General features: G+C 38.0%; 2 protein-coding genes across 6 annotated transcripts in view; one reads left to right on the forward strand and one right to left on the reverse strand.

The window, feature by feature from the left end:
• The window catches only part of asap2a (ArfGAP with SH3 domain, ankyrin repeat and PH domain 2a), a 64,144-nt gene extending 42,930 nt beyond the window's left edge, over window positions 1-21,214 (reverse strand). For 2 of the 5 annotated variants that reach the window (XM_056245628.1, XM_056245627.1), the window contains exon 1: window positions 20,649-21,213. In XM_056245628.1, the coding sequence (XP_056101603.1) occupies window positions 20,649-20,774 (126 nt within the window). In that variant the 5' untranslated portion in view covers window positions 20,775-21,213. Of the gene's footprint in view, window positions 1-20,648 lie in introns of all 5 variants that reach the window. The other 3 variants (XM_056245631.1, XM_056245629.1, XM_056245630.1) reach the window with 2 other exon arrangements.
• Window positions 21,215-24,196: 2,982 nt separating this feature from the next.
• Window positions 24,197-26,713, forward strand: LOC130080288 (piggyBac transposable element-derived protein 4-like). Its single transcript, XM_056245632.1, has 2 exons — window positions 24,197-24,422; window positions 24,764-26,713. Exons 1-2 carry the CDS (start codon window positions 24,265-24,267, stop codon window positions 26,631-26,633), a joined length of 2,028 nt encoding a protein of 675 aa, XP_056101607.1. The 5' UTR covers window positions 24,197-24,264; the 3' UTR covers window positions 26,634-26,713.
• The last annotated feature ends 1,156 nt before the right edge of the window (window positions 26,714-27,869 follow it).

The raw sequence follows: 27,869 nt of genomic DNA on the forward strand, positions 1-27,869 counted from the left end.
TTTTTTTTTTTTTTTTTTTTTACGGTTCGCTTTCACACTGCTCTTTTTGCAAGTGAACCAAAATTTGTAAACAAATCCACATGTGTGCTAACTAAGGTCGTCCATTCATTGGACAAGGATTCTCAAGTAGGGAAATCAGGAAATGCAAAAAAGGCTTAACGTAAATTAACGCAGCATCATCCTTGTATTCTAACTATCGTTACATTATATGAACTGCAAATGTTTGGTTTTTTTGCATCTATGCACGATTAGACTAAAGAGAACGCTCTGTATGTGAATGTCCTGATGCACACACTCATTCATTCATTCCATTCCAATGATGCACACACGACGCGCAGAAAGACGCGCAACAGATGTAATGTAGTAGGCTACAACAGATCACTTACCCATAACGCACGCAACTCCGACTACGGAAGCCTGTTAACTCAAAGGCGCAGTGCTTTCTTGCAATTGGGTCGGTTCATGTTCACACCGTAAACGAACCGTACCAGAGTTCGTTTGGAACCGTACCGAGACCACCTCTTCAGCTGGGTCTCGGTTCGGTTGTTTGGTCCGCACCTGAGTTCGATTGCTGTATTCACACCTGCCCAAAAGGTCCGCACCAAGGGGGGAAACGAACTAGAGTTCGATTCATTAGAACCAAACAAGGCAGGTGTGAATACACCCTAAGTGTCCATCAAACTTCATCAGTCAACTTTGAAACGAAGAGGGGCACACCAAATACGACGTGTCTACCTCAGTCAACATTTGTGCGGTACTTTCATTATGTTGAAACACATTCTGACAGGCTCCCCTGTAAAAGTGTTTGAGTGTTAAATAAGCATGCGGGGACCAACAAGATGTTGTGTTAGTGTTTCTGACAGTGTGAAATGAATTACAGACCTGCCACACGCTCACTCTCATCCGCGGAAATACCTCACTTCATTTGAAACTGCAAACAGAGTCCATTGTAAGGGCTGTAAATTTATGAAATGATCCAAGCCACATGATTGGGAGGCGCTGTGTGGGAAATTAACATGCGACCGCCCACATTTACATATGCCAATTCAGATTTACATTTCCCAAATTTTCACATACAGCTGGTCTGTTCAGATCGATGCATAAAGAATGAAAATGCAAATTCACTCTCTGACAGTAGATGGCACTTTTAAAAAGCAGAAATACTCTCGCTTCTGCTCTGATAGCTGCAAGACCATGGCAAACGCTGTGAGTGTGTGTTAGAAATCAGGAATTGTAAAAACATTGTCCTTGGTACATTTTTCGTCTTCAAACCAAATTTGGGTCTTCATCCGACAAAGTTTAAATCCCGTCTGGCTAGCACACTTGTAGGCGGAGAATAGGCGGTCTTTTGTTATGAGTTTATGAGACAATGAGTTTATGACTACTTCTGGTCTGGAAGTGGTCGAAAGTGGACAAGCTCAACCACCTGTATTTAGTTTCATCACTTGTGATCCGATCGACCAAAACGCATCTTAATACCAGGTGTAAACAGGGGCTGTGAGACTTCCGATTCATTAGCCACTACAGGTACAGGAAAAAACTAGAAGAATAACAAAGTGCCGTAAACTGTAAAACTACAAACCATTGTGTCTATAATGTTGATTTTAAAATAATATGAAACATACAAGTTTGCAATATAAAGCACTATAACGGACTGTTTTTGCACAGGTAAATTAATTGGAAGTGAATGACACCGGAAGCCTCGCCCATTTAAGGTACAAATGGCCATGCTTGCTCTTGCATTAAAAATAAGGTGGATACAAAGTGCTGCGCAAATTTCCGTTTTTGACATCAGCTTATTATAGAAAAGGAAGTCAAACAGTATTTAGCATATATCCAAAATAGTTTGTTTGTGAGCGTCATCAAGTTGCCATTTTATGTAACAGTAGCAAATCTGGGCATGTGATCAAAAGCACCAAACTTATTGGTTGGCCAGGTTTTTCCTCAGTGTGATGGAAAAGAGTTTGATGTAAGCCAATGTTAGTGTTGGTTTTCACACTGTATATTCTTGATGTGAACGCCAGAGTATCCTTTGAAAGGCTATGCGATTGGATGTATGCATGCGCTGGTGCATGCGTAAAAAAAAAAAAGTATACTTTGGGCTTAAAGGGTCAAATGACATAGTAAATTGCTATAGCGCCACGTGTGGCAACACTTAGAATGTAACAGACTTGTACTACATTATGGATTGTGTTCTAACATTTTCCATTAAGCACAAAAGGTCAGAGAGGAGTGTTGAAAATTATACTGTAAAGCAGAATTTGATTAGGTCCAAGAAATCTTGACTAAAATTATAAGTGGACTTCAGGGGAAAAAAATGCCGAATATGATCTCTGTAATGTAAATATGACTATGTGCTTCATTGCATTCTTTTTTCTTCTCTCTGCTTCAAAAAGAGCAAGAGTGTCACAACGTCATCTTTGATATCACTCAGGTGATAATGGGCGACACGGCATCTGCCACAGAAATGAGACATTCATTGTACTAGTGGTGTCCTGGCGTCTTTATCCCGTGCTGCCGCCCACACACCAACTTTCTGAACAGAGCCAGGAGGCACTCTCCCATCTTTCACTTGCTTTATTTCCGCTAACTAATGTATAACAGACACCCCACACACTGCCAAAACATTACAAAACCGAAGGTTTGATGACCATCCCAGAACAGTAAAATAGGGACCTTCAAGTCAATGACGTCAGGCACCATCTGTCCCGCTCCAGTCCGGAGAGCAGCATCTCTGAAGGTGCCAGGCCATCGCCGGGGTGACTGTGTCACTTTATATTCCCCACGCTGGCGGGAGAGCACTGGGTTTCAGAGCTTATCACCCCGTCAGGCAGCAGTGACCCTGATTTATGGGACACCAGGGAAGAGTCACACCATAGGCCAAATGGAGGAACTTTCTCCTCCTGACAGATGCTGCCATGTCTCAAACTGGCAGAAGTTGAACCAACCCTCAAATCAATGGAGTATTGGGTCAAATAAGGAAAATAAACTTTAAAACTACTGAAACATTTGATTATATGCAGTCTAGATATGGGCCAATGCCGTTATGCTTATTCTTTCATCCGGATGTATATTAATATATTCTAAAAACATACATTAAATAGGCCTATGCATTTCATACAGTGACTTCCATACAGCTTTTCTATGATGAGCATGGTTTAATTGTGTGAATAAAACTAATAAAAACAATTACAGTAAAAAAAAAACTGTCCTGATACCATAATGAAGAAAAACATTAATTATTTAATACATTTTAATTATAAAAATGTATGTTTTATAAAAAAAAATGTATATAAAAAGTTATAATTTTAATATTATTTAATACAAATAAAACCTTGGCAATTTTTTTTAATATTTAAAAAAATATTTTAATTATTTTAACAAAACTGCTCACTATTAATATTAATCAATGCCATGTCATGTGGCGTAAGCAACATGCAGAAATGTGCATAAAAACAAAAAACAGGCATTTATATCACAGAGACGACCCGTTCAGAGTCAGACCCTCATGCCTTTTAAAATGTCATGACAAAAACATACTGACATTTATGAATTAATTAATGGTATTTGGAAAATGAATGAATTTATCCTCTAAAATCCAATAAAAATAATGATCCGACCGTGTGCGTTAGGTTGTGGCTCAATTTGGTTTCTCGGTTTAATTAAGCTTAATCCACAAAACAGGGATGAAAGATTCATAAAAACTGATGAATTATTCTTAGAAATCATGATGTCTTCCTGTTCAGCTAGCAACCATTCTTTGACAACCTCAGCCATATTCACCAAAATCACATGTGTGGAAGCCTTGCTTACCACCACTCGAAAAACAGCCCAACCACAACCGGCCATCAGCCCAAAACGGCTGACCAGAGCAAGGCCCTAATCTGCCGTCTGGCCCCGGTTAAGCCACACTTAGCCCAAAGCAAAGATTTAACACACTTACCCTGTATTACACAAGGTTTTTTAAACTCTAATGCCTTTGCAGACTGTGAATAGGCTTAATCTAAGAGCCTCCACATTTACACGGCACAGAAATGCTTACTGTATTGCTGAATTTACTGGACCATAAAAATGGATTTTTACATTTCAGTCTCTTATGCTCACCAAAGCTGCCTTTATTTGATCAAAAATACAGTAAAAACAGTAATATTGTGAAATATTATTACATTTTAAAACTTCTTTCGGTTTTCTAAAATGTAATTTATTACTGTGATGGCAAAGCTGAATTTTCAGCATCATTACTCCAGTCTTCTGAGTCACATGATCCTTCAGAAATAATTATAATATGCTGATTTGGAGCTCAAGAAACATTCTTATTATTACCAATGTTGAAAACAGTTGCTGAGCAGAATGATTCCGGGTCCACTGCACATAGTGGGATTAGACGTGACCTGGCCTGCATTGTTCTCAGATTTGCAACTATTTGATGACGGCATGTCTAAGCAACACCCTCCCCCTCAATTCCCACTGCCCCAAACTGACAAAGCCAAAAGAATTGTGGCAAATACCATATTTTTGATGCATCACAATCTATTTTTTACTTCCTCTCACCGCATGCCTTCTAGTCTCAACCCAGATGCCAGTGCCGCCCACTTTAAAGAACAAAGCTGGAATCATGGGAGCGTCGTCTGCGGGGCACGTGCTTGGCTCCTGTCTGGTGTCACTTTATAACATGTCGCACTTTCATCTCCCCCCAAACCAGACAAAAAAACAGTGCAAACACAGTTGAACTTGGGCCAAAAGAGGCCGTCTGGATCGCAATTATCCAATTCAGTGGGGAAAGGGAGCTGATTAACATCCAGGTTTCACAGAGGCACCAGATGTTTTCTCTCGATAAACAAATATTGTGAAGAGGAAGAAGGCTGAGGCAGTTCTGGGTCGCGTTTTCTTCATGTGTGATATCTGACGCCGCTGTAGTGTTTGTGAATGGGAACCATGAGAGTGGTGCAGTCTAATACTCCAGACAGGCAGTAAACTCCACCCTGTGTGGTCCACTCGTGTGTTGGAGGCATGGGTGTGCTCAAACTCTCAAGTGTCTAATTAGTTCAAACCTGAAAGAGAGCTGAATTTGTCTTCATCCAAACAATGGTGTATGTGAGTCAATTTTGTCTATTAATTTATAAAAAAATACATAAACAATACAATTTATACACAGTGTTTGGGGTAACGCATTACACATTACAAGTAATGTGAGTTAAGTAATCAGACTACGTATTTCAAGTAACTAGTAAAGTTACATTACTTTAAAATTTACAAGTACATTTTCAAATAAGTAACGAAAGTTACTTTGTTTTCCCATTTATTGACTGGCCCCTCTCCTGTTCCCAAACCGTGAGTAAGTGCAGAGGTGTTGTGTGCGCTGTGTAAACATGATGGTTATTGTAGTTCTAGTCTAAATGTGAGCAGGGATTTACTCATCTCACTTGAACAAAAACAGATTCAGTATTCCTTAAAATGAATACAAACTCGGAAAATTACTCAAACCTGCAATAGCTAAATATGTTAAATAACACAAATATATTTTATGTATATACTCTCACTTTATTGACCAATATCTTTGCTGCTGATCGTCAATGATCCAAATCAACCATACTAATAAAAGCAATTTTTTGTTTCTTTTTTTATTGCTAAAGAAAGGAGTGTTGAACTATCTGAACTATCCAGAATGACGCAGTACAGCTGAAAGGTTTGTTTAAGCTGCGCCCTCTACTGTACTGGTGCTTATTAATTTCACTTTTGGAGTGAAAGGGCTTTTACATTTGCAAAAAAATAGAACTTTTTGTAATTAAGTTAAAAACAGACAAGACCAGACAGGTGAGAAAATGTAACGCAAAAGTAACGTAACGCATTACTTTCCATCAAAAGTAAAGCAATTAGTTACTTTCACAGAATGAATTACTATTAAAGTTAACTTTCCCCAACAAAAATATAATTAAAAATTTTTTTGAGATATAAAATGTCAAAACATGTGTGGTAGAATTGTCCTGATTTCATAATGAAGAAAACCTCATTAAAAGAATTACATGCTTAAAACGTAGTAAAATTTAAATAAGTAGGTAATAAGCAGTATTAAGTATTATTATTTGGAAAAAAAAATGTGTCTGCCACATCCAAATCATGTGGTGCGTCATGATGTCATAGAGAAGTCCACTGCAGACCCTCTGACTGTGTGTCAAGGTCAATAAATGTATCAAAATAATTGAACCTTTTTATGAAAAGGCAGTTCAGGTTATAAAATATCATGTGATGCGACTCCACAAAAAAACGTAATAAAAAAAATGTCCCTACTAAAAATAGATATTTTTTTAAATTTGAAAATAATGATTAAGGTGTTTGAATGTACATGTACATGTAGCTACACTGTGCAAGAAAAAAAAGTTATTTTATTTTTTACTTGAAATACATTTTTTTTGTTTTTTTTTTTATAAAAACTTTTCATAAAAAGTTTTCCTTTTCTTTATAGTGGACAGGACACTCTTATGTGTCACTCATCTTTATAGCAATACGAGGACTAGCATGTATAAATGCTGCATTTGTGCAATTTTTGTATCAAGTAAATTAACAGTATCATCTAAAATCGAGAACCAAGAACCTTTATTTTCATATATCTACATTGTCAGCCACACCAATAACTGCTTCTCTCACAGAGGTCTTCATTTCGCAAGCCAATCTGCTTCTGATATCCTCAAGCATCTCGATTTTGTTTCAAACAGATGTTTTTGTACAGCCGAAAGGGACTGGATCTGGTGGGTTGCCCAGTATTTTAATGCACTCTTTGACCCAGGGTCAAATAGTGACGTGTCCTTTGTGTACAACCCCTTAGTGTGTACCGGTATTTAAACAGTCAAACAACTTGTCAATAGTGGTATAAACAGGCGAAAAAATATCAAACATAATTACTCTACTGGTTTAACTGTTATTCTGAAAAGGTCACCTGATTTCTTCACAGAGCTATTCCAGGGCACTATAATTGAGTTGTCATTGCCATTCAGGAACAAGAATAGCCTTTTCCCAGTCATGGGCTGTTGCAGAAAGAGAAATGTAAAGGAATTCAAAATACAGCTCTTCCGTTATTTGCTGTACCACTAAACTCAGGAAACTATGATGTCTAACTTGGTATCTGGCTTGACCCCAATGTTTGTGTATGACACTGTCTGTAAATGAAAACTAACATCTATCATTGCTTTTGAAATGTTGTGTGTGTGTGTGTGTGTTGTAGTGAACTCCATTTATGTGATTGCCAGGGTGTATCTCCTCCCACTTATGCTCCTAGAACACCTTGTCTGCCACACCATCACAGCAAGGGTCTATTAGCTCAGCCTTCTACACGGTTTCAAACACACACACACACCACAATTTAATGCACAGAGGGACCAAGAGTGCGATAAAAGCAGTTAACGTCACCATTTCTCAAAACATCAGCAGTGTTTCTAATATTTCCGTCTCCATCACAGTGATCTGAACTCATCCTTATCCACATTCTCACACATTCACCATCAATCAAGTGAGGAAAATTGCTACTAAACTGCACTTTAATTCTGGAGTGCAAAGAAATAGTCGATTTGGTGTAAATTGGCCAAAAACGATGCACAGCGCAAGTTAGAGCTGCTGCGGCAACGTGGCACATCTACACGGCCTACTCAGCAAACCACCTTCAGACATGAGAGGAGAGAAAACAGAAAGAAAAGCTGCAACTCGTTTAAAAACACATGACCTGAGCGTAGCATGCATTCCTCCCCTCTGGAGCCATGTAGCCGAACAGTGCTGAGTTAGGCTTTATGAATCATATTGGTTTTACTAGACTTGGACTACAGAATAGGTTGGGCTTTACTACAGATTATGCTGTTGTACTAGACTATAAACTAACATGGGTTTTACTATACTACAGTTAGTTACAAACAAGATTTGTTACACTTGACTACAGATTAGGCTTGGCTTTAGTAGACTACAGAATAAGATGGGCTTCACCATACTACAGACTAAGCAGGGTTTTCAAGACTATGTTCTAACCTAGATATTACCACACTTTGACACAATTGAGGCTAGATTTGTTGCACTTGACTACAGAATAGGCTGAGCTTTAATAAACTACAGAATATGCTGGGCTTCACTAGTCTTCAGAAAATCCTGGGGTTTTTTTAGATTAGAAATACAGACTATGCTGTGTTTTGCCAGACTACCAAACTGGGGTTTAAAAGACTAATGGGCAACACTACAATTTGTTACAAACAAAACTGGACTTGTTAGACTTAGGTTGGACTTTACACGACAACAGAATGGTCTTGGCTATACTACACTAGTCTTGGCTTTAACAGACTACATATTAAGATGGGTTTTTAATACACTAGAGGTTATTACAGACTTGTAACAGACAAGACTGAACTTTACTTGACAACAGATTAAGCCCAGGTTTACTAGACAGGCTTTATTTAACTATAAGACTAAACTTGGCTTTACTACAGACTAGTCTTCTCTAGATTACAGTCTAGGCTGGCCTTCTCTAAACTACAGAACAGGTTTGGCTTCACTATATTACAGAGTATGCTTGCATGGCTGAGCTGGACTAGGCAGAGACAAGAAACATCAAGCCGTCTAGAGCAGCAATGACCTTATAAAAGGACAAGACTTTTATCACACCATGAGCTTATTGGTTCTTTTTAAAGTCCCTGTAAAGGCAATTTCAAAAAAAAAATCTAAACACATTATAAATGTTACAAATGTATTGATTAAACATATTACAAAGACTGTGAACTGTGAAGTACTGAATTGTGGAGTTAGACCGTTAAACAGTTTTTTCACCATTGCTATTTTCCGGATTTTCTGGGCGGGGCTAAAACGGGGCTCGATGACGCACTGGAGCCCTTGAGCTCCTGGACACGCCCCTACTTGATGACGCACTAAAGCCGCTGAGGCTGGCCGCTCCTAACAATATTATAGAGCACATTCACATCAGTTTGCCGCTCATTCGCGAGTTACTGTCAGTACTATTATTAGTAACGGCCTACAGATTGCTAGCTAGCTATGCCTTTGTCACGGAAATGCGTTACGTTACTACCTGGATGCGATCACCGGATCAGTACAAAACAGATCGGTGTCCTTATTTACATTTCTGAAAAATGATTACATCAAGAAGAAGTGGATTAATTTTGTGAAGAGCCACCTTGATGGAGAGCTGAGGATCACCGCCAAAACCCACCTCTGTAAGTGATCATTTTACACGGGATAGTTTTATAAACTTTCATCAGAGACAACTGGGATTCACTGATAATCCGCTGTTACTGGTGAATGGGGCGAACCGACTCCCGCCTGGCCTTCATCCTCCAGTCGCGCCGACAACTGGTGCCATCATCGGCAGTGCGTGCCCACCGTGCGAGCATCCATTCCGGCTGTAGAGTTGAGTGTGGCGACGGCAGCTTTCCCGCGAGTGGGCGTGGCTTCAGCGCAGCCAGCGGACACGCCCCCAGCGTTTGAGAGCAGAGAATACTGCTCATTTTTTCAAGATTTTGATAGCTTTTTTTATGTACTTGCTGGCTTTTTTTATCATTCAAATTTGGCTGGGTGACTAATAACACATTTTTCTGTGGTGTGACAAACTCAGAACACATACTTAATTTTGACTTTACAGGGACTTTAAGGATTAAAAGTTTCTTTAAAACTGAATCAGATTTATGAAACTGAAACAAGTCAAAATAACCATCAGTCTTTCAGAAAATGACATGCTGGGAACATGAAAACGGACATTTAATGTCATATGGAAAAAAGCTAAAAAGTCTTGTGCCATATATAGAACCTGTTACTATAAAAGTACAATGGCATTCGCTTGAGTGATTTCACAAGGCTGAATAATGTACACTATTAACTCAAACAGGTTTTATTGCTACTTGTCACGGGATTGCCCTAAGCAACCAGTGTCAAACAAACACAATCCCTCAGGACTGCTGTTAAGTGCTCCATAACAACAGAGGTAACTAGAGCACTATAGGGTTAAAATGCTCACCTAGACACACACACCAGTGGCAGTGTGACATCTCTAACGCAAAAGAACGCATTACTAATGGACTAATTTGGATGCAGGAAAACAACACATACTAAAGCTCTGTGGACTTCTCTTGATGGCAGTTCAACCTAACAAAACCACCATTGTCTAAGCTGAGTGTGTGAGTGCGTGCGTGTGTGTTAAAAAGAGAGAGAGAAAAAAAAAATGAAAATGCAACGTGCTACTGCAGACAACTTCCTACTAAAGTTCCTTTGAGAAAATAAAGAACTGAACTGGAACACCAACCCAAATTTTAGAAAAAGTTCAATTGAAAAATCAAATTTGTGTGATGTAATGTCTGTAATGAGTAGTAGCTATGGTTCCTCGTCTCTTGAAAGCTCATCACTATATAGGTCCATTTGTCTTTAGTGGAAGACTTGTCAACAGGAAGACCTTTTGCCCTGCAGTGGGCACTTCAAAGAAAAGCCCCTGTTTTATGTCCTTCTGGGTACACAGCACATCAAGTGTTATGAGACATACTGGACTGACCACAACTCATCCACAAAACTAGCACCTGAGTTCAGCTGGTAAAGGCACCATGTTATTTTTCCCATTTGTTTAATGGTTAACCCAAGACCTAATATGCCGTCTTAAAGGGACAGCGCACCTAAAATGAAAATCCTGTATATTTACTAACCCTCGTATCGTTCCAAACCCTTATGACTTTCTTTTCTTTATAAAAGGTGTTTTTTTAAGAATATCCTGTTCACTGTTTTCAATTTAATGGACATGAATGCAGATCAAAAGGCACCATGTTATTTTTCCCATTTGTTTAATGGTTAACCCAAGACGCTGTCTTAAAGGGACAGCGCACCTAAAATGAAAATCCTGTATATTTACTAACCCTCGTATCGTTCCAAACCCTTATGACTTTCTTTTCTTTATAAAAGGTGTTTTTTTAAGAATATCCTGTTCACTGTTTTCAATTTAATGGACATGAATGCAGATCAAAAGGCACCATGTTATTTTTCCCATTTGTTTAATGGTTAACCCAAGACGCTGTCTTAAAGGGACAGCGCACCTAAAATGAAAATCCTGTATATTTACTAACCCTCGTATCGTTCCAAACCCTTATGACTTTCTTTTCTTTATAAAAGGTGTTTTTTTAAGAATATCCTGTTCACTGTTTTCAATATAATGGACATGAATGCAGATCAAAAGGCACCATGTTATTTTTCCCATTTGTTTAATGGTTAACCCAAGACGCCGTCTTAAAGGGACAGCGCAACTAAAATGAAAATCCTGTATATTTACTAACCCTCGTATCGTTACAAACCCTTATGACTTTCTTTTCTTTATAAAAGGTGTTTTTTTAAGAATATCCTGTTCACTGTTTTCAATTTAATGGACATGAATGCAGATCAAAAGGCACCATGTTATTTTTCCCATTTGTTTAATGGTTAACCCAAGACGCTGTCTTAAAGGGACAGCGCACCTAAAATGAAAATCCTGTATATTTACTAACCCTCGTATCGTTCCAAACCCTTATGACTTTCTTTTCTTTATAAAAGGTGTTTTTTTAAGAATATCCTGTTCACTGTTTTCAATTTAATGGACATGAATGCAGATCAAAAGGCACCATGTTATTTTTCCCATTTGTTTAATGGTTAACCCAAGACGCTGTCTTAAAGGGACAGCGCACCTAAAATGAAAATCCTGTATATTTACTAACCCTTGGTATCGTTCCAAACCCTTATGACTTTCTTTTCTTTATAAAAGGTGTTTTTTTAAGAATATCCTGTTCACAGTTTTCAATATAATGGACATGAATGCAGAGAGGGGGATGCCACATAAGTGGTTCATACTTCTTATATGCCATATTCTAAGCTTTCTGAAGTCATACAATAGTTTCATGTTTTCATTTCATAACAAATGAACAAAGATACAGTCAACAAGAAGAGGCTTTTATTAGTCGGTTATTTACAGAAAAAACAACAACAACTGTTTTTTCACCTGTCATCCATCGACCTCAAATATGGCTTATCATTTGACACATGTAAGTAGTAGAAACATTACATGGTCTCTTGCTCTAATGTTAACCTAGTTAAATGTGTGCTATTATTAGGCACATATCCAAGTGTTTGTGCGGAGTGTGGAAATTAACGTTTTTGCTTACATGAGGCACCGGCGCGATCACTTACATTTTTACCTGATAACAGCAGAAACAATCCATCATTTTTGTTCATACAGATAAGAGTAATCCATTCGAAACTGTAAAGGGCCTACTTTTATTTGTGATAACAACAAAATGTTGTTTTAAAATAAAGAAAACAAACAGGAAGAGCTTTCTGTCGTCTCAATCTCTGTGAACTGTACGCGCAGTGTTTCCCACACAGACTAATTGGTTGCGGTGCGCCACAGAATCAACACCGGCCGCCACATATTGTGTTTCGTTATTCTTTTTTTTTACACTATTTAAAACACGCAGCGTATTCGTTTAGCTGCATTCCTTTCCCTGCTCTCCCTCCGTCTCTCTGTCACTCACGCGTCTCTCTCACATATATACACACACACACACACACACACACAATAAACCAAGCTCCAGTGTTACTCGTCTTACGAATTAGTAACGAAGGAATTATTTTGACCCTGCATTATTATTATTAGTATTTCTTACATGCAGACAAAGGTGACACTCAACAAACCAAGCCAGTTCAGATATTTCATGTGTTGTAGCTCAAGCACACCTAGTGCAACTAATGAAGCCCTTGATTAGTTACATCAGGTGTGCTTGAACACCTGTTTTGCAAATTTGTGCTGTTGTGAGGGATTCTATTTAGGGGGTTGTATAATTTTGAGACTGCAGAAGTCATTAAAAGATGGAATTTTGGGGAAACCACTTGAAACATTTGTTGTGTTGAGCTATTTCAATTACTTTTGTTGAAAGTATGTAAATGTAGCCAATAATCCTGATTTCCAATGGGGGTTGAATAATTTCAGTAACAACTGTATAGAAAAGCTTGAAATGTCTATTTCAACCAACTCGAATCAAAAACAAATACTCTCTGATTATGTAATCTGAATTTCTCTCAAAAGGCCACTATACTGCTGAGATGGCAAGTCAGCATCGTCAACTTCATCTCTGCTGCTAACAGTGACTAAGAAAAGACTAGTTTATTAATAAATAATAAAAATTTCTCCTTGCTATTTTTTTTTCCAACGTATTCATTATTTTTGCTGGTGCTTTGTGGCAAAACTCAGATTACCTAAGAAACAAAAAGTGACACGGAAAGACGACATACACTGGCTCCCGTTTTAATGACTGCTTTATAATTTAAAGCGACTGCAAGGGAGTGTGTAAACTCCAGGAGACTGATGAAGGCACAATCTGACCAAATTAAGACCAAATGTGTGTGCTGGAGATGTGATGAATGTGAAAGAAACAGTTCCCACACTCCACATTGAAGAGAAATTATCTGGAATACTGCAATACTATTGCTTTTTGATTACCGGTACTTTTATGGTATTATTATAGTGATGTCCTTTTTGGATCTTTACAGATGTGGTCATTATAAACAGCTGTTGTATGGAATATAGCTGTATGAATATTCTTGAAAATATTTCTGGATCTGGAAAAACATGAGGATGCGTACATTTTTAATTAACTAATCCTTTAACGTCAAAAACTGAGAAAATTAAACGTGAGTTCTGCAGGATTTTTATTTGTTTTTCAGAGATGAACACTCCCTCACGTCTACAAGCTTTCAGCAGTGGCAGCAGCATTAAAAATTCAGCAGCTGTAAAAATAGCAGCAATCCAGAGCCCAAGAGAGCATGTCGAAATGTATATGCAGGTGGCGTTCGTACATTTTAGAAAAAAAACCTAAACACTAGCTAGATGAAAACTCTGAGATCATGACTTTGCTTTTTCCACGGTGCAAGGAAAAAAACTTACTACCGTAATCAACTTGAAATTGAGTGCTGAATTGAAAACAAAATATATGTATATTAATAATAATGTAAATATTAGTCTAATGAATCATAACAATACTAGCGAATAACCAATATGGTTGGCAATATATTATGCATCGTTAATATTTAGGACAAATACAAATGTAAAAGATTAAAGAGTAGAAATTAGGATTTGAATGCAAGGCAAAGGAAAAAAAATATGACGTGCAGTTAAAAAGTCCTCAAATTTGCCGTTGGGATTGCTTAAAGTGAAAAAAACAGTGTAATACGATTACCAGCCACCCCTGGGAAATGGATGGCCTTCTTCAAAAAGGAAACAGCAACAAATCAATGGAGGGAACTTCATTAATGAAGAAGTAGAGCTTGACCAGTTAACAATGGCCCTGAAAAGGGAGTTGTCCCTGGTAATCTGTGACAAACCCCCTGGATGGGACAGAGGGTCTCCCTGCCCCCATCAACAGTCACTAAACAAAGCCAGTGCACTTGTGAACCCTAGCAGATCAATGCAACCTGCTCCACCCAATTAATGGGATTTCCTCAACCCCACTTTTCCAACATGTCATCAGGGATTCATTCAAGGTCCTTTGGCATCTACCATGAGATACAGAACTCCAGAATCTATTGGGAAAGGGCCGTGGCTTTGGCCCAAATCAAAGGGAAAGTTTCCCAAAAATACAGTGAGCTACGATGGATTCGCAGCATGGTGACAGAAAAGCACTTACTCCACCTCAGGAGATGTCACCAAGCTCTCTTATTTTCCGCTCTTTTAAGTTCCATCCAAAAACAAAATCCTGTTGAATGTCGTTTCATTTGAAAAAAACATCACGTTTAAGTAAATGGAATGCAAATTCCTTTTTATGTTGACTTTCTAATCACAAGGAGTGAATTATGGTCTCAAAAGACAGCAGGTTTAAAAAGCATCTTAACATTTACAGAGGACAGGTGGCAGGTGCTAGTGTTGTTTTAGCTTTTGTCCATCGTAATCTCAACTACTGGTGCTTTAAACCCCCCACAACAACTCACCTGTTCCACAGAGCAGCTGCTGCTTCCATCAGCATTGTGGCAGGTCTTGACAGCGTGAGTGTTTTACTTGCATTTGCGACTAAAAGGAAATGTCGCATTTGCCAATAAAATGTGATGAGTGCCAAGTGTAAAATTTATTTAGGAGAATAAAAATAGTCCCTGTGGGTCCTTAAAAGTCTAAGTTTATTCAATTTGCTGCACGCTTAAAGTCAAAACGCAGGGACTGTTGCGAGTTCTTGCGGCTTCAGTTCACAGTCAATGAATGCTATGCCAAGCAATTACATACAATCTACTGTCAATGAATTATGATAATGTTTACTTGATGGTGTTTATATTGTAATATGTTAAAAATTTCTCATTAAAAAATCTTATTTTAAAATATAACATTTCAAAATAAGAGTCCCAGTGTATTTTGGGCTTGTTTATAAATAAGTCTTGCATTATAACCTTTTTTTTCTGGTTATTATTGGTATTTTGGTTACACAATAAACTGTATCTTGTATTATAGCTTCTGTCTGGACTGCTTCAAAAATTAAAACTGTATTTAACACATATTTAATATATTGATTTTATTTGTATTGAAACAATATATAACAGTAATATTTAAATCTATAGTGTGCTTTTTGCATTCTAATAAATTAAATAATTTTGCTAATAAATGTCTCCTTGTATTCATTAATTAAGAAAAAGCACATGATTTCTTAAGATATTTTCATTGCGGTTTTTGGAAAACTGGAAAAACGTAACTGTCAAGCCCTGTGACACTAGTGATCAAGAAGCAATCCAAGTAGACTAACTAATCTGGTTCAGCTGGTGACCATCTTAAAGTGTCTATGTCAGGTTAAATTTTTTTTTTAGATATATTAAATAAGGGTTAGATGTCTGAGTGAAAATGTAATTATCATTAAAATTATTACTGTAATTACCCTACAGTAAGCTTTATAGCCATTTCTGTCAAGATCATATTTTTAAAACACAGCTGAGCTGTGACGTCAGAAGAGGGAGTCGTGCCACAAACGTTCTATTCAAGAATGGGGAGTTTTGACTCTGAGCACTGTGAGCAGATCCAAAATCCCCCTCAAAATCCCCCCACAGCCATACACTTTTGAGCCTCCCAGGCGTGAGACAGATGAGGAGGCAAACAGAAATTTAAATAATTCCTATCGAAGAAACATAAATATCTGGTGTGAAGATAACCAGTGGAGAGTTGGGCAGGTGTATATACCGGTAGGCATAACTTAGAGGTGGAACCATGTATTCGTATTGAACCGAAACGGTACGGGCGTCACGGTTCAGTGCATGAATACACGAGTATAAAAATAAATAAGAATACACGAGTATAAAAATAAATAAAACTCGCGTGCAAATTAATTAATGCGGAACTACTGTTAGATACGCGGGTTATTTAGGGACACATAATCTGTAGCTCCGCCTTAGCTCTGAAGCTCCGTGGCTATAATGAACAGGCTTCGATGTCAAGATTGCAATGCTGGAATATGTTGGTGTTGGTGTGTGTGTGTGTGTGTGAAGCAGCACTGAAGTAGCGAGAGAGAGAGAGAGAGAGAGACGCGAGAGAGAGAGACGCGAGAGAGAGAGAGAGACAGACACGCGGGCGCGATCGAACAGTGGAAACATAAAAACTGGAAGAAATGTGCGCTGCAAATGACCGAAATCTTGGATACCGAAGCAGCACTGAAGTCCACGCGTTTGGTACGAACAAAGTTGACCCAGGCACGGAACACAGACCTGCTTTTTTGGGGAAAAGTGGACTCTGTGACCGGTTTTAACTGTGTTTTAGCACCCAGCACAAACGCAGTAATTCACCATTGTGAAAATACGCCTGCGTATACCTAACTAACTACCTAACTTAAATAGCTAACTAAATAAATAAATATCCTAATCACTAATTCTCTCGCTCTATCACTCGTACAATTATCAACACAGCTCACAGACTCACTTTCTCAGCGCTCTGGGGAGACGTCTCCCTCTTATGACGTCAAGCGATCCGTTTGGGCGGAGGAGCAGTTTTAAGTGAGTACTGAAAATAACGAACTTTTTCATCTTATATTCTGCCTTTAGGTATCGAAAATCATACAAAACAATACAACAACTTGTCAAATGTGCATTTCCCCTAACTATTTTGTGTTAATCCTAATTACAAATTTAACCTGACATACGCACTTTAAATGACCTGAGTTGGTTATCATTATGAGACATGCTTTGAATACTATAGTAACCCAGCATGGCTATACTGGTAAAGCTGGTATTCCTGCAACAACAATAGCTTTTTCCAGCAATAGACCAGCATTGCCTGTCAGAAAACCACTGAGGAACCGAGTTTGTTTACACCAAAAAGGTTGTAAACCAACCCAAATGTTAGGCGCAAAAATTCAGTCCAATTTTTTACAAGGAATATGTCTGTCAGCTCTGTGCAAATTATCAAAAGTGTGTTGATTAGAACACCTCTCCTACAAAAATCTGTTGCATTGACAGTATGTGAATGTTTGCATCGGCCTGAAGACACATTAACAGTCATTTATTCTTTATTCCGATTACAATGTTTGAACATGCCAGGGTAGCTTCCAGCTGACTACCGAACAACAAATATCTAATGACAAATAATTTAAATAATATTTTGCATAGAGCCTATTTTTGATGTGTTCTACATCAAAAATTAGACAGGTGGATGATAAAACAAATGGAAAAAAAACCATCAATTAACACTGTGAAAGAGACCCAAGCTGTTTCTAGGCAGCAGAACATTACAGAGACCTGACTTTCCTAAGGACAAACCGGAATATCAAAAGAAACTGTAGTTCAGAGAGTGCTTATTTGGTTGATTAGGCTATGACTTCTGGACAGCAACGCACCACTGGCTTTAACAGCCGAAGGTTCAGCAGACAACAAGGTCAATGCCAACATTTCTTAAGGATACCAGGAATACCAGTGATTCCCTGTAATCCCCAAGCAGAGTCATTCAGCGGGATCACACACATCACTGACACACTGTGAATGTGAACTCTGTGTGGAAGTTACAAAGATGCACTCAAACCACACAAGGGTGGGCAGCACTGAAGCCTTGAATGCGTTTGAAACACTTTCTAAAGATAAAGTGCAACCAAGGAGATGAAACTCCTGCCAATATCTAAACTAGAGAGTCAGATCATTCTCAGTTTGAACTAGGCTATCCAGCTTACTTTGGCCTACAAAAGTGGGCTAAAGTGGGTTAAACTTATTTAAAAGAAAGTCTAGTTATATCCATGCCTGAAAGCACAGTCATGTCAGAAAATCAACATTCAGATAAATGTGAGAGAAGATTCAGATATTTATTAAGCACTGGTGCTTATTGATTCTGAACCTGTTGCCCTCAGCTGACCTCGCAACAAGACAAGGACACATCCGACCATAAACCAACCCCACTCTCCCACGCCATAAAAGAGAGAGGTTATTAAATTAAAAACACCAATATGTTTCAGTCCAAGATCTGATTTACCGTCTAAAAAACACATTTTACTCATGAGGTGGTGACTTGACACTAAAAAGATGCAATCAATAAAGCTGGAACGGCACAAACCTTGTTTGTAGATGAAGTACTCTATATAATACATAAATATAGTACTAAATACAGTTATTCTCAGTGTAGTAACATTACAAGTCTGATGGTTATTGGTTAAGTAAATGCTTGGTTATGACCAGCCTATCAAGTGAAGGCTACCCCATTTCAATTTCATAATTTTACTGTCATGCACTTCATTTCCCTAGTGGCTGAAGCTTTCCCAACTGCAGGCCTCAAAATAACTTGTTTTCCAGTGTAATTGCTTTAAAAAGAAATTATAATTCCTTCTAGAGTCCTGTTTATTATCAGGCAAAAGCTGCAAGTTAAATTAGGCCCTTATATTAAAGTGGCTGAAACAATGAGACCCATGAGGGAAGCAGTTTCAAAGTCATGAGACAATACAGAGAAGCATCATAAACATATTTTCTGTGAATACAGATACAGACCAATCAAAAAGCTTCTAATTAAAACATGGAAGGGCATCGAGAAATCCTTCTCCAACAAATGCTGATTTGGACTCTTATTGTTGGCGAGCGGTCAGTGTGAGACGAAACACACAAAAAACACACAACTTACAGTGATTCCATAAAACTACAAATATGTGGGCAGCACTATTTATGTCCCTGAAGCAATGACCACAAAGCCAAAGAGCGAACAAACAGCATGCAATAAGAGGAAGACAAAAAAATACAATCATTTAGCTCCAGACTTCCTGAGTTTTTCATAGGAACACTCGGTCACAGGGTAGAAAGCAGTTACCCATTTGTAGAATTACCTTAAAACAACATGAATCATTTAACCCAATGTCATTTAAAAAAAAAAGCGGATTTAAGTTATAACCAGTGAAATACATTAGCAAAAAACTGGCATTGATTAAACTCACCTTGCTATTATCAGTGACAGTCATATAGATAGGCCTACTGCTTTGACCCTTTCTAAGATAGCATAACATCTTGACAAACTACATTATTGTTATCTGTATACTTAATAACAAGTTTATAAATACAGCCTGCAGCATCTATAATGGTTATAATCTGGAGCTGTGATGATGGATATCCCACAGGAAGCTGTCTCCATTCAACACAACACAAAAGCAGCAGAGCCCATCAGAGTTGAGAAAGGCTATTTATATCTGGCCAGGGCGAGGCTTCACTCACTTATGAGATGTTTTTATACAATATATTATAGACACAGTTTAGATGCACCGGTCCACGTTCATATTCCCGTTTTGGACCCTGGTCTAATATGTTCGTCTTAACTAATGGCTGGATTTAGGGGTTCAGGCTGGCAGACTAGCAAACTAAACTACCTGAACACCTGCTTCGCCAGTTTCAGAGACCAGCTAGACTTGGATCTTGACCAGGCTGTGAGAACATTGTAAAGCAGATTAAACTGTAGTCTGGTTTATTATCTTTTTTGAAGCTGGTCATTATCATGTCCTAACTTGGACCATCTTTAAGGATGTCACGGTGGGCTTTTGAAACATTGTAGCTGGTCAACCAGATGCCCAGCTTGCACCAGCTGTTAGACCAACTAAAAACCAGCTTTGACGGACAAGATAGTGAGTTGCTGGAGCCTGGTCCCAGACTAAAATGCATGTTTGAGCTGTTTTAACTGAAAGCAACTTGGATTGACATATCTTAAAATATGTCAGGGCCATTGTTTTGTCTCAAGATGCACACCAGTAAAGTTTTTTTCTAAGGCACATTTATAAAAGCTATTTAAATGCCCTCATTAAACTAAGGCCTAATCCTGGCTTAATCTAAGCCCTGTCTGTGAAACCGGGCCAATGTTAATTGTAACAGGTGCTGATCAACTATTATTTTTCTTCCATATAAATTCTTCTAACCCAATCAATGTATGTATTTCAGCCTGTGCATTTATCTAAATATGCAGTGAATAAACTAACTGTTTATTAGATCACATCATCAGCATGAGACAATGCAATACAGCAGTTGTCTGATGGGTGAGGCATCAACAAAGGATTTGCCTCCTCAGTAACTCATTTAGTTACTCCAAGGGGGGGCAATAGCTGACTCTAGTGGTCTTGCAAGTAAGCAAAACACTCAGCAAGGTTTTAACATTCGCAAAATATCAGGTTAATTAAAGTTATGAGTCTCACCTCCTCCAGTGCGGCTACAGTATTCCTGCAGTGAGTCATTCTAGTGGTGAAGTTTGAGGCGGTGGGCGATTTATAATCTTCATTGGTCTCCGCCACAAACTCCGCCACTGTGATCTGGTCCGGCATTGTATTTCCTTTCGCAAAAACCACAAATGTCGGTTTAAATCCTTTTAATGACCGGTTGTGGTGCACTTAATGTCGAAATTCAGAGATACAATGACGAAATAAAACTCTCATGAGCGTCCTGAAGTCTTATCATCGCTGTGTTTTGTCCTCAGTGGATTAAAGACAAGTTGGGAATTAATAAAAATCATTAGCCAACTACAGAGAAGTGACGCTTCTACGACGGGAAACCTCTCTCCCACGGTGTTGGTTCTCACTTCTTCCACCAGTGAAAGAAAGTGCGCATTTGGTTCCCCCGTTTGATAATAAACCAGTCTGGTGATGTAGTCCTCATCTGTTAAGGGACTGTAGTGTACGTTGTCGTGCTGGGATTGCTGCAGGCTTTGGGTCGATGCAGCTCTTGCAACGCAATTCAATGAAAGCGCAGAAATTGACAAAGTAAAGGTGGAGGAGATTCAATGGGAAAGGAGTGACCAATGAGGAACCAGAGCTACCAGCTTTAAGCCAATCGTAACTGACGCAGGGCGTGGCCTGCTTGTAGATCGCCTTTAGGATCGTGAGCGCCTCTCTTAAGGTGGAAAAGGACATTTTTAAGCGTATAAATAACAGATATTGACCTTTATTCTCTCTCTGAAGCCTAAGAAACTTTTTTGTTCAAGTGTAAAAAAGACGAATTTATAATTAAAAAGTGCATGCTATCACAATGTAGGCCTAATACAGATTTTTAAAGCTGTTAGTTCGCCCAACAATAAAATTCTTATTGACTTTATCTAGGCTACTCATGCTCACCACGGAATTATTGTATGTTTTTCATTTTTTTATGAATTATTAATTTAAATGTTTTTGTTAAAAAATGTTTTAGGCAGCTTCCCATATACCTTTGATTTTAAATCCCAAACTCCAACAAGGACAAAACGATTCATAAAAATAGTCCATATGAGTAGTTCAAAAGTCATGAGGAATAGACTGAAACTGAAGTTCTTACTGACTAATAATCTTTACTTTTGAGGTTGCCCAATAATAGAGTGCGTTTGTGAATAATATGAGAATTTATGCTTATTATAGGGCTATAATAATTTCAAAATATTTTAGATTTATCTTTTGTGCTTCAAGAAAGAACCCCTATCCTCCTTCCTGGATATAAATTCATTAGCTTGTATAATAACAAGAGTACTTTTAGTGCCATTATTATAATTATTAGTTGCCATACCTCTTCCATAAGCTTCACCCTCCCCTGCCTCTGAAACAAAAGACTAATTAAAATGATAATTCTGCCTGTAATGAGCCAGTCTTTATGAGCAGTTGAATTAATTGATTATCAGATAAAGTAGTTTTTGTTCTCCAGTGCTCGAGATATTGAGCTGGTATTTTATATTTTTAAGGTCCAGTATACATTAAAAAAAAAAAAAAAATATATATATATATATATATATATATATATATATATATATATATATATATATATATATATAAAGGCTATATAGGGTATATATATATATATATATATATATATATATATATATATATATATATATATACAAGGAGAACAATTAATCAGAGTTTATTATCAGGTTATTTCAACATAAATAATTCACAAAATTGTTTGTCAGTAACACACGTTTAATAAACTCCAAATCAACCTGAAGAGATTTTTAACTGATCAGAACATTAAAAATTAAGCAACATTCGCAGAACAGTGCTTTGGTTTCATTTTCTGCAGAAATGTGCTATATTTTTCCTGTGCTGACATTCTGTCTTAAATGCATTATTAAAGAGTCCTTTAACAGTGATTATAGCTCTTTAAAAATCTATGTGATGATGTATTTTCAGACAATTATACCTTCCATAAAGTTGTACAAACAAGCGCAGCGTGAAATAAAGACTATTTACAAACGTGATCTATATTCCTATTTGTAAACGCAACAACCCTTTAGCAAGATATGTGCATTTGCATCCTCACAAAAGACAACAGTCACTTCAGGCTAAAAAGAGGAAACACTATTCATAATTTTATGCCTCATACGGTTTAATTGTTTAAAATGTGACAGACAATATTACTGTGCTTTTGGTTTATGTATTGTGGATATTTGCACACATTGGTGGCCCCTGATGACCCCAATGACATCGAGACCAATCAAAATAACTCCTGTTAATATATGAATATTGTAAAATAATTCATATGATGAGCAAGTTTTATCTCTGATTCCCATTTTGCACAGCAGGCTCTCTTCTGAATGTTAATATGCTCTCCACTCAGAGCTCATAATGAAGAGTGAAAGCATGCAGGGTTGATTCATGACCTCTGCTGGTGTCTCTTAGAATAAATGGTTTCTTATTGAGGAGGTTTACTTTATGAATTTATAACATCTGCAGAGGCTGCAATGTATTACAGTCATGGGCTACATCAGGAGTAGGCTATGTGATGTACTTTAATCTGTTCCATATTTACAGTTGCAATGTCTACTATTTATTCATAAAACACAATTAAAAACAACAGTTGACCCATGCTGTACAATGACACAAATAGGTTATATACAAAATAATTATAGAAATACAATAAAAAACAGACGTACTCTTTATAGTTAATATGAAATTTCCGCACTAAAGAAAAAAAAAATCAAAGTTATGAAATAAAAAATCGAAATAATGAGATAGTAAGTAATGATTATGTGGTAAAAAAAAAAAAGATGACATCTAAGTCACAAATATGAGATAAAAAGTTAAAATTATGACATAAAAACTAGGCCTAAGTTAAAACTATGACATTATGAGGAGAAAAACTGTTAAAAGTATGAGAAAAATTAATATACATATTTTTAATTACATTTGTATTTTTATGTAATAATTATGTAATAACTACTTAAAATGTTGACTTTTATTTTGTACCATTTTATGGTTTATCTTATAGGCTAATTTCGACACCTTTTTTCCTCAAAATATTGGATTCTGTCATAATTAATCATGACTTTTTATCTCATAATTACGACTTGTGTCATAATGTTGACTTTTTATATCTTTTTTATCGTACTTTTTGTGTAATAGGCCTACTTATAAATTACCAAAGCATTTGTTTCCCCTTATGTGGCGGAAATGGGCTTATGAGGGGGGAAAAATCATAAAAATTTATGACAGAGTGCTAATAACATTTATTAATTTATTTATTTTTATTAATTTATTTATTTGGAATACTCGATTCTGATTGGTCAGATCGTGTCGCTCAGCTTTCTATAGTCTCAGTGAGGTTATGGTTAGTGGTGGACAGGGGTTCGCCATTCGTCAGGGTGTATTTTTGTTATGGTTGTAGTGAGGTTAGGGTTAGTGGTGGAAGTGGGTTTGCCCATTCGTGAGTTCCGGTCTGAAGCTGCTGCCGGACTAGCGCTGCAGGTCACGTTTCGCTCTGCGGCTCTGCAAATGCACATGTCGAGTGTTTGTTTGAGCACGTTGAACAGCATTTATCTACATTCTTTCGTTGGCCGCACTTTCTGTGGACACAATGGCTTCTAGAAAGGGTAGAGCTACCCGAAAGCTGCGTTTTGGTAATTCTGTTTCGGAAGAGCTCGGTCGTGTAAGGGACAACGAATTTTGCAGTATCGACGAGGAGCCTGTGGGAGAGCCCGATAACGACGAAGAAGAGGAAACTGATTTTGAGGAGTACGTACACATTGTGACCCGATACACGTATTTGTGTGTTTCATATCAACGGTGTACTGTTTTATCTGCTCGGTGCATTTTGTTTATAAATCTGTTGTTCCGTGCATTTGAATTGTCCCGCACTTTGTGCATATGTTGCTTGCGTAAATTGCATTGTGCATGTTGCATCTTTTGCGTATTCCTTTGAATTTTGGCGAGATTTTGTGCATAAATGTGCATATTGCATTTAGGCAACTGTTATGTCCATGTAAATTACATTGTCCACATATCCGATTTACATATGCACGCGTGAGATGCACGTGTATTGCGCATGACCATTGACCATTTTGTGTTTGTTACAGATTCTCAAGTGAAGAAGAATGGGAACCAGAAAGTGAGCCAACCACCAAAAAACAACGTCTTCTCTTTCTATCCCCCACCAGCACACCTTACACCCCCAAAACCCCCACATCTTGTTCTGGTGTTTCCTTGAGTCCATGGTCAACTCCCAAAGGAAGGTCTCATTCTCCACAGGTGAGAAAAAGGTCTGCACGTGGCAGGTCAGTGGAGAGTGACACAGGCTCTTGGAATGACATCAGCGTGGAGGATGAAGCTCCAGTGCTACCCAATTTTCATCCAAAGCGAACCCCAGGACCTCAGGTCGTCATGGACAGAATCTATTCCCCCTTACAACTATTTCAGCTTTTCTTCCCAACCTCTGTGATAGACACCATTGTGACGAACACAAATAGTTATGCGAAAATGAGGTCTGAAGCTGGTGTAAAATTCCCTTGGGTGCCTTTGAAAGCACATGAAATGTATTCGTTTATTGCGCTTGTTATTTACATGGGGCTTCTTGGTGCAAAAAATATTGTAGACTACTGGTCCAGAAAAGACATTTACTGTTTACCTTTTCCAAAATCGGTGATGTCCAGGTCCAGATTTAATGCTATCACTTGGAATCTGCATCTTTGCGATCTTAAAGAGGATCGAGCGAATGCACTGAAAAAAGGGACTCCTGACCATGACAGGCTTTTCAAAATAAAGCCCCTTTACACTGACATCATCAATGCGTGCAAAACGTACTTCCATCCAAACAGACAGCTGTCGGTGGATGAGAGGATGGTGGCTACTAGAGCGAGAATCGGCTTCAAACAGTACATGAAGGACAAGCCTACCAAGTGGGGTTACAAACTCTTTGTTCTTGCTGATTCTGCCTGTGCCTACACATGGAACTTCTTTGTTTATGAAGGTAAATCTAAGCTGGCCACAGGTAAAGGAATGAGTTACGATTCTGTGATCCGCCTCCTGGATTTTCCTCTTCTTGGCAAAGGCTACCAGGTGTTTATGGACAACTTCTATACAAGCCCAGGCCTTTTATTGGACTTGCTGGATAAAAAGACACTTGCGTGTGGCACGATACGTTCCCACCAACAGGGCTTTCCTAGAACAATGACCAATGACCTCAGCCTCAGAGCCCAAAAGGGATCCATGCGCTGGCTTCGGAAAGGTAAGCTCCTCTTTGTGAGGTGGATGGACTCAAGGGCGGTTTCAATGTGTTCAACAATGCACAAGGCATATGATGGTGCTACCGTCACCAGGCGTGTTAGGAATCCCAAGAGGGAGTGGGAAATTAGGGAGATCCCAATTCCAGCAGCAACGAAGGACTACAATAAATATATGGGAGGTGTGGACGTTTCGGATGCTCTAATTGGGTACTACAATGTCCTACACAAAACCAAAAAATGGTACAAGACCTTTTTTTTTCATTTCATCGATATCGCCGTGGTGAACAGTTTTATTCTCCATCAGCAACTGTCCAAATCTCAGAATAAGAGCCATCTCACCCAGAAGGAATTTAGAGAGACGCTTGTGTCTGAGCTGGTAAGGATTGGTACACTGTCCAACTCATCAGCTGCCCCCAAGACATCCACATCATGTGACCCAGAGCCGTCCAAATCATGTGACCCAGAGCCGTCCACATCATGTGACCCAGAGCCGTCCACATCAAATCCCTACACAACTAAGGTCGACTCAACGAAACAGACATGCTGGCCAGAGTATTACGGGTCAGATGCCACAATTGGGAGGAGAATCTGTGTCTTTTGCAAACTTTCAGGACTCAAAGTAAAGACACCTGTGTACTGTTCAAAATGCAGTGTAGCTTTGTGCTTTGTGCCTACAAGGAACTGCTTCAGAAAATGGCACGATGAAAAGCACGGGGAAAAATAAGTGGATTGTTGTGTCTCGTCAACAGGCTGTTGACTAAAAGTTGTGCACTCACTCCGCTGAAGTGCTTTTTTCTCTATATAGTAACTTCTTACATTTATAAAGACTTTATAAAGCTCAGATTTGTATAATGCGTTTTTGAACTGCATCTTTTTCCTATATCCATTCTATTTTCTTAGTTTTTATGTATATAGTTAAACTTTTTGTATCTTTATTGGATCGGACCAACTAGTTATGTTAGTATTCTGTCAAATAAAATGCAAGACCTGCTACTTGTTCTTACTTATTTAGCTTATTTGTTGCATGATATGGGTCAACTTAAAGTCACCATGAAATCAAATCAATAATTTTTTTTTATGGAACATTGCAGTATTTATTATAAATGATTTATCCACATTTGTCCTCTACAGCGACATCTCTTCTCTGATGGTGTTTACTGGCACAAGGGCGGGACAACCTGTTACTCACATGAGATCACAACAATAGCAAACCACAACCATCCAATCAATTCCCAATTGCCAAAATCAAGTCCTGCCCTAATCTTTTTCTTGTTCGAGAAGCCATTTCTCTCTGAAATATTGGAAAGAAAAGACTCAACACAACTTAATTTCATGCCGACTTTAAACGGTTTCATTAATTGTTTGCAACTCAATGAATCTTCCTCAAAATAATTCATGCAAAGCATCATAGGAAAAATGTTGATAACTTGTTTAGTGGGGTCAAAAGGAACTTTTCAGCAGGTACAGATCCTAAATAACTGTCTTTTTTATTTTTAAACTGTACAAAACAAAAAAAATCAACTTCCCTTAAGCTTTTTTTCTGCAAAATTAGCTAATTTACTTCAATGAGTCAGTGTATGAAAGTGAACGAGTGATTCTTCTCTGTTTGTTCCTGAGTTATTGCATACTGGAATGAGAGGTTGATTCAAACATATTAAATTAATATTGACTTGAAACCAGTTAATTGGTTCCACATGAAACACATTTTATTAAGTTAAACATTTAAAACTACATTGACACTGCCTTTATAAAGACTACTATAAGCACTACGGTATAAAAACAAATTAACAAAATAGGTTTTTTGGCGAGATGGTTTTATTTAAAAAAAAATATTAGCCTAAACCAGGGGTCACCAAACTCAGTCCTGGAGGGCCGCTGTCCTGCAGAGTTTAGCTCCAACCCCAATTAAACACCTGAACCAGCTCAAGGTCTCACTAGGCATACTAGAAACTTTTAAGCA

The sequence above is a fragment of the Rhinichthys klamathensis genome, unplaced genomic scaffold (genome assembly GCF_029890125.1).
Source record: "Rhinichthys klamathensis goyatoka isolate OS25496 unplaced genomic scaffold, OSU_Roscu_1.1 h1tg000032l_1, whole genome shotgun sequence".
NCBI classification, from domain to species: domain Eukaryota; kingdom Metazoa; phylum Chordata; class Actinopteri; order Cypriniformes; family Leuciscidae; genus Rhinichthys; species Rhinichthys klamathensis.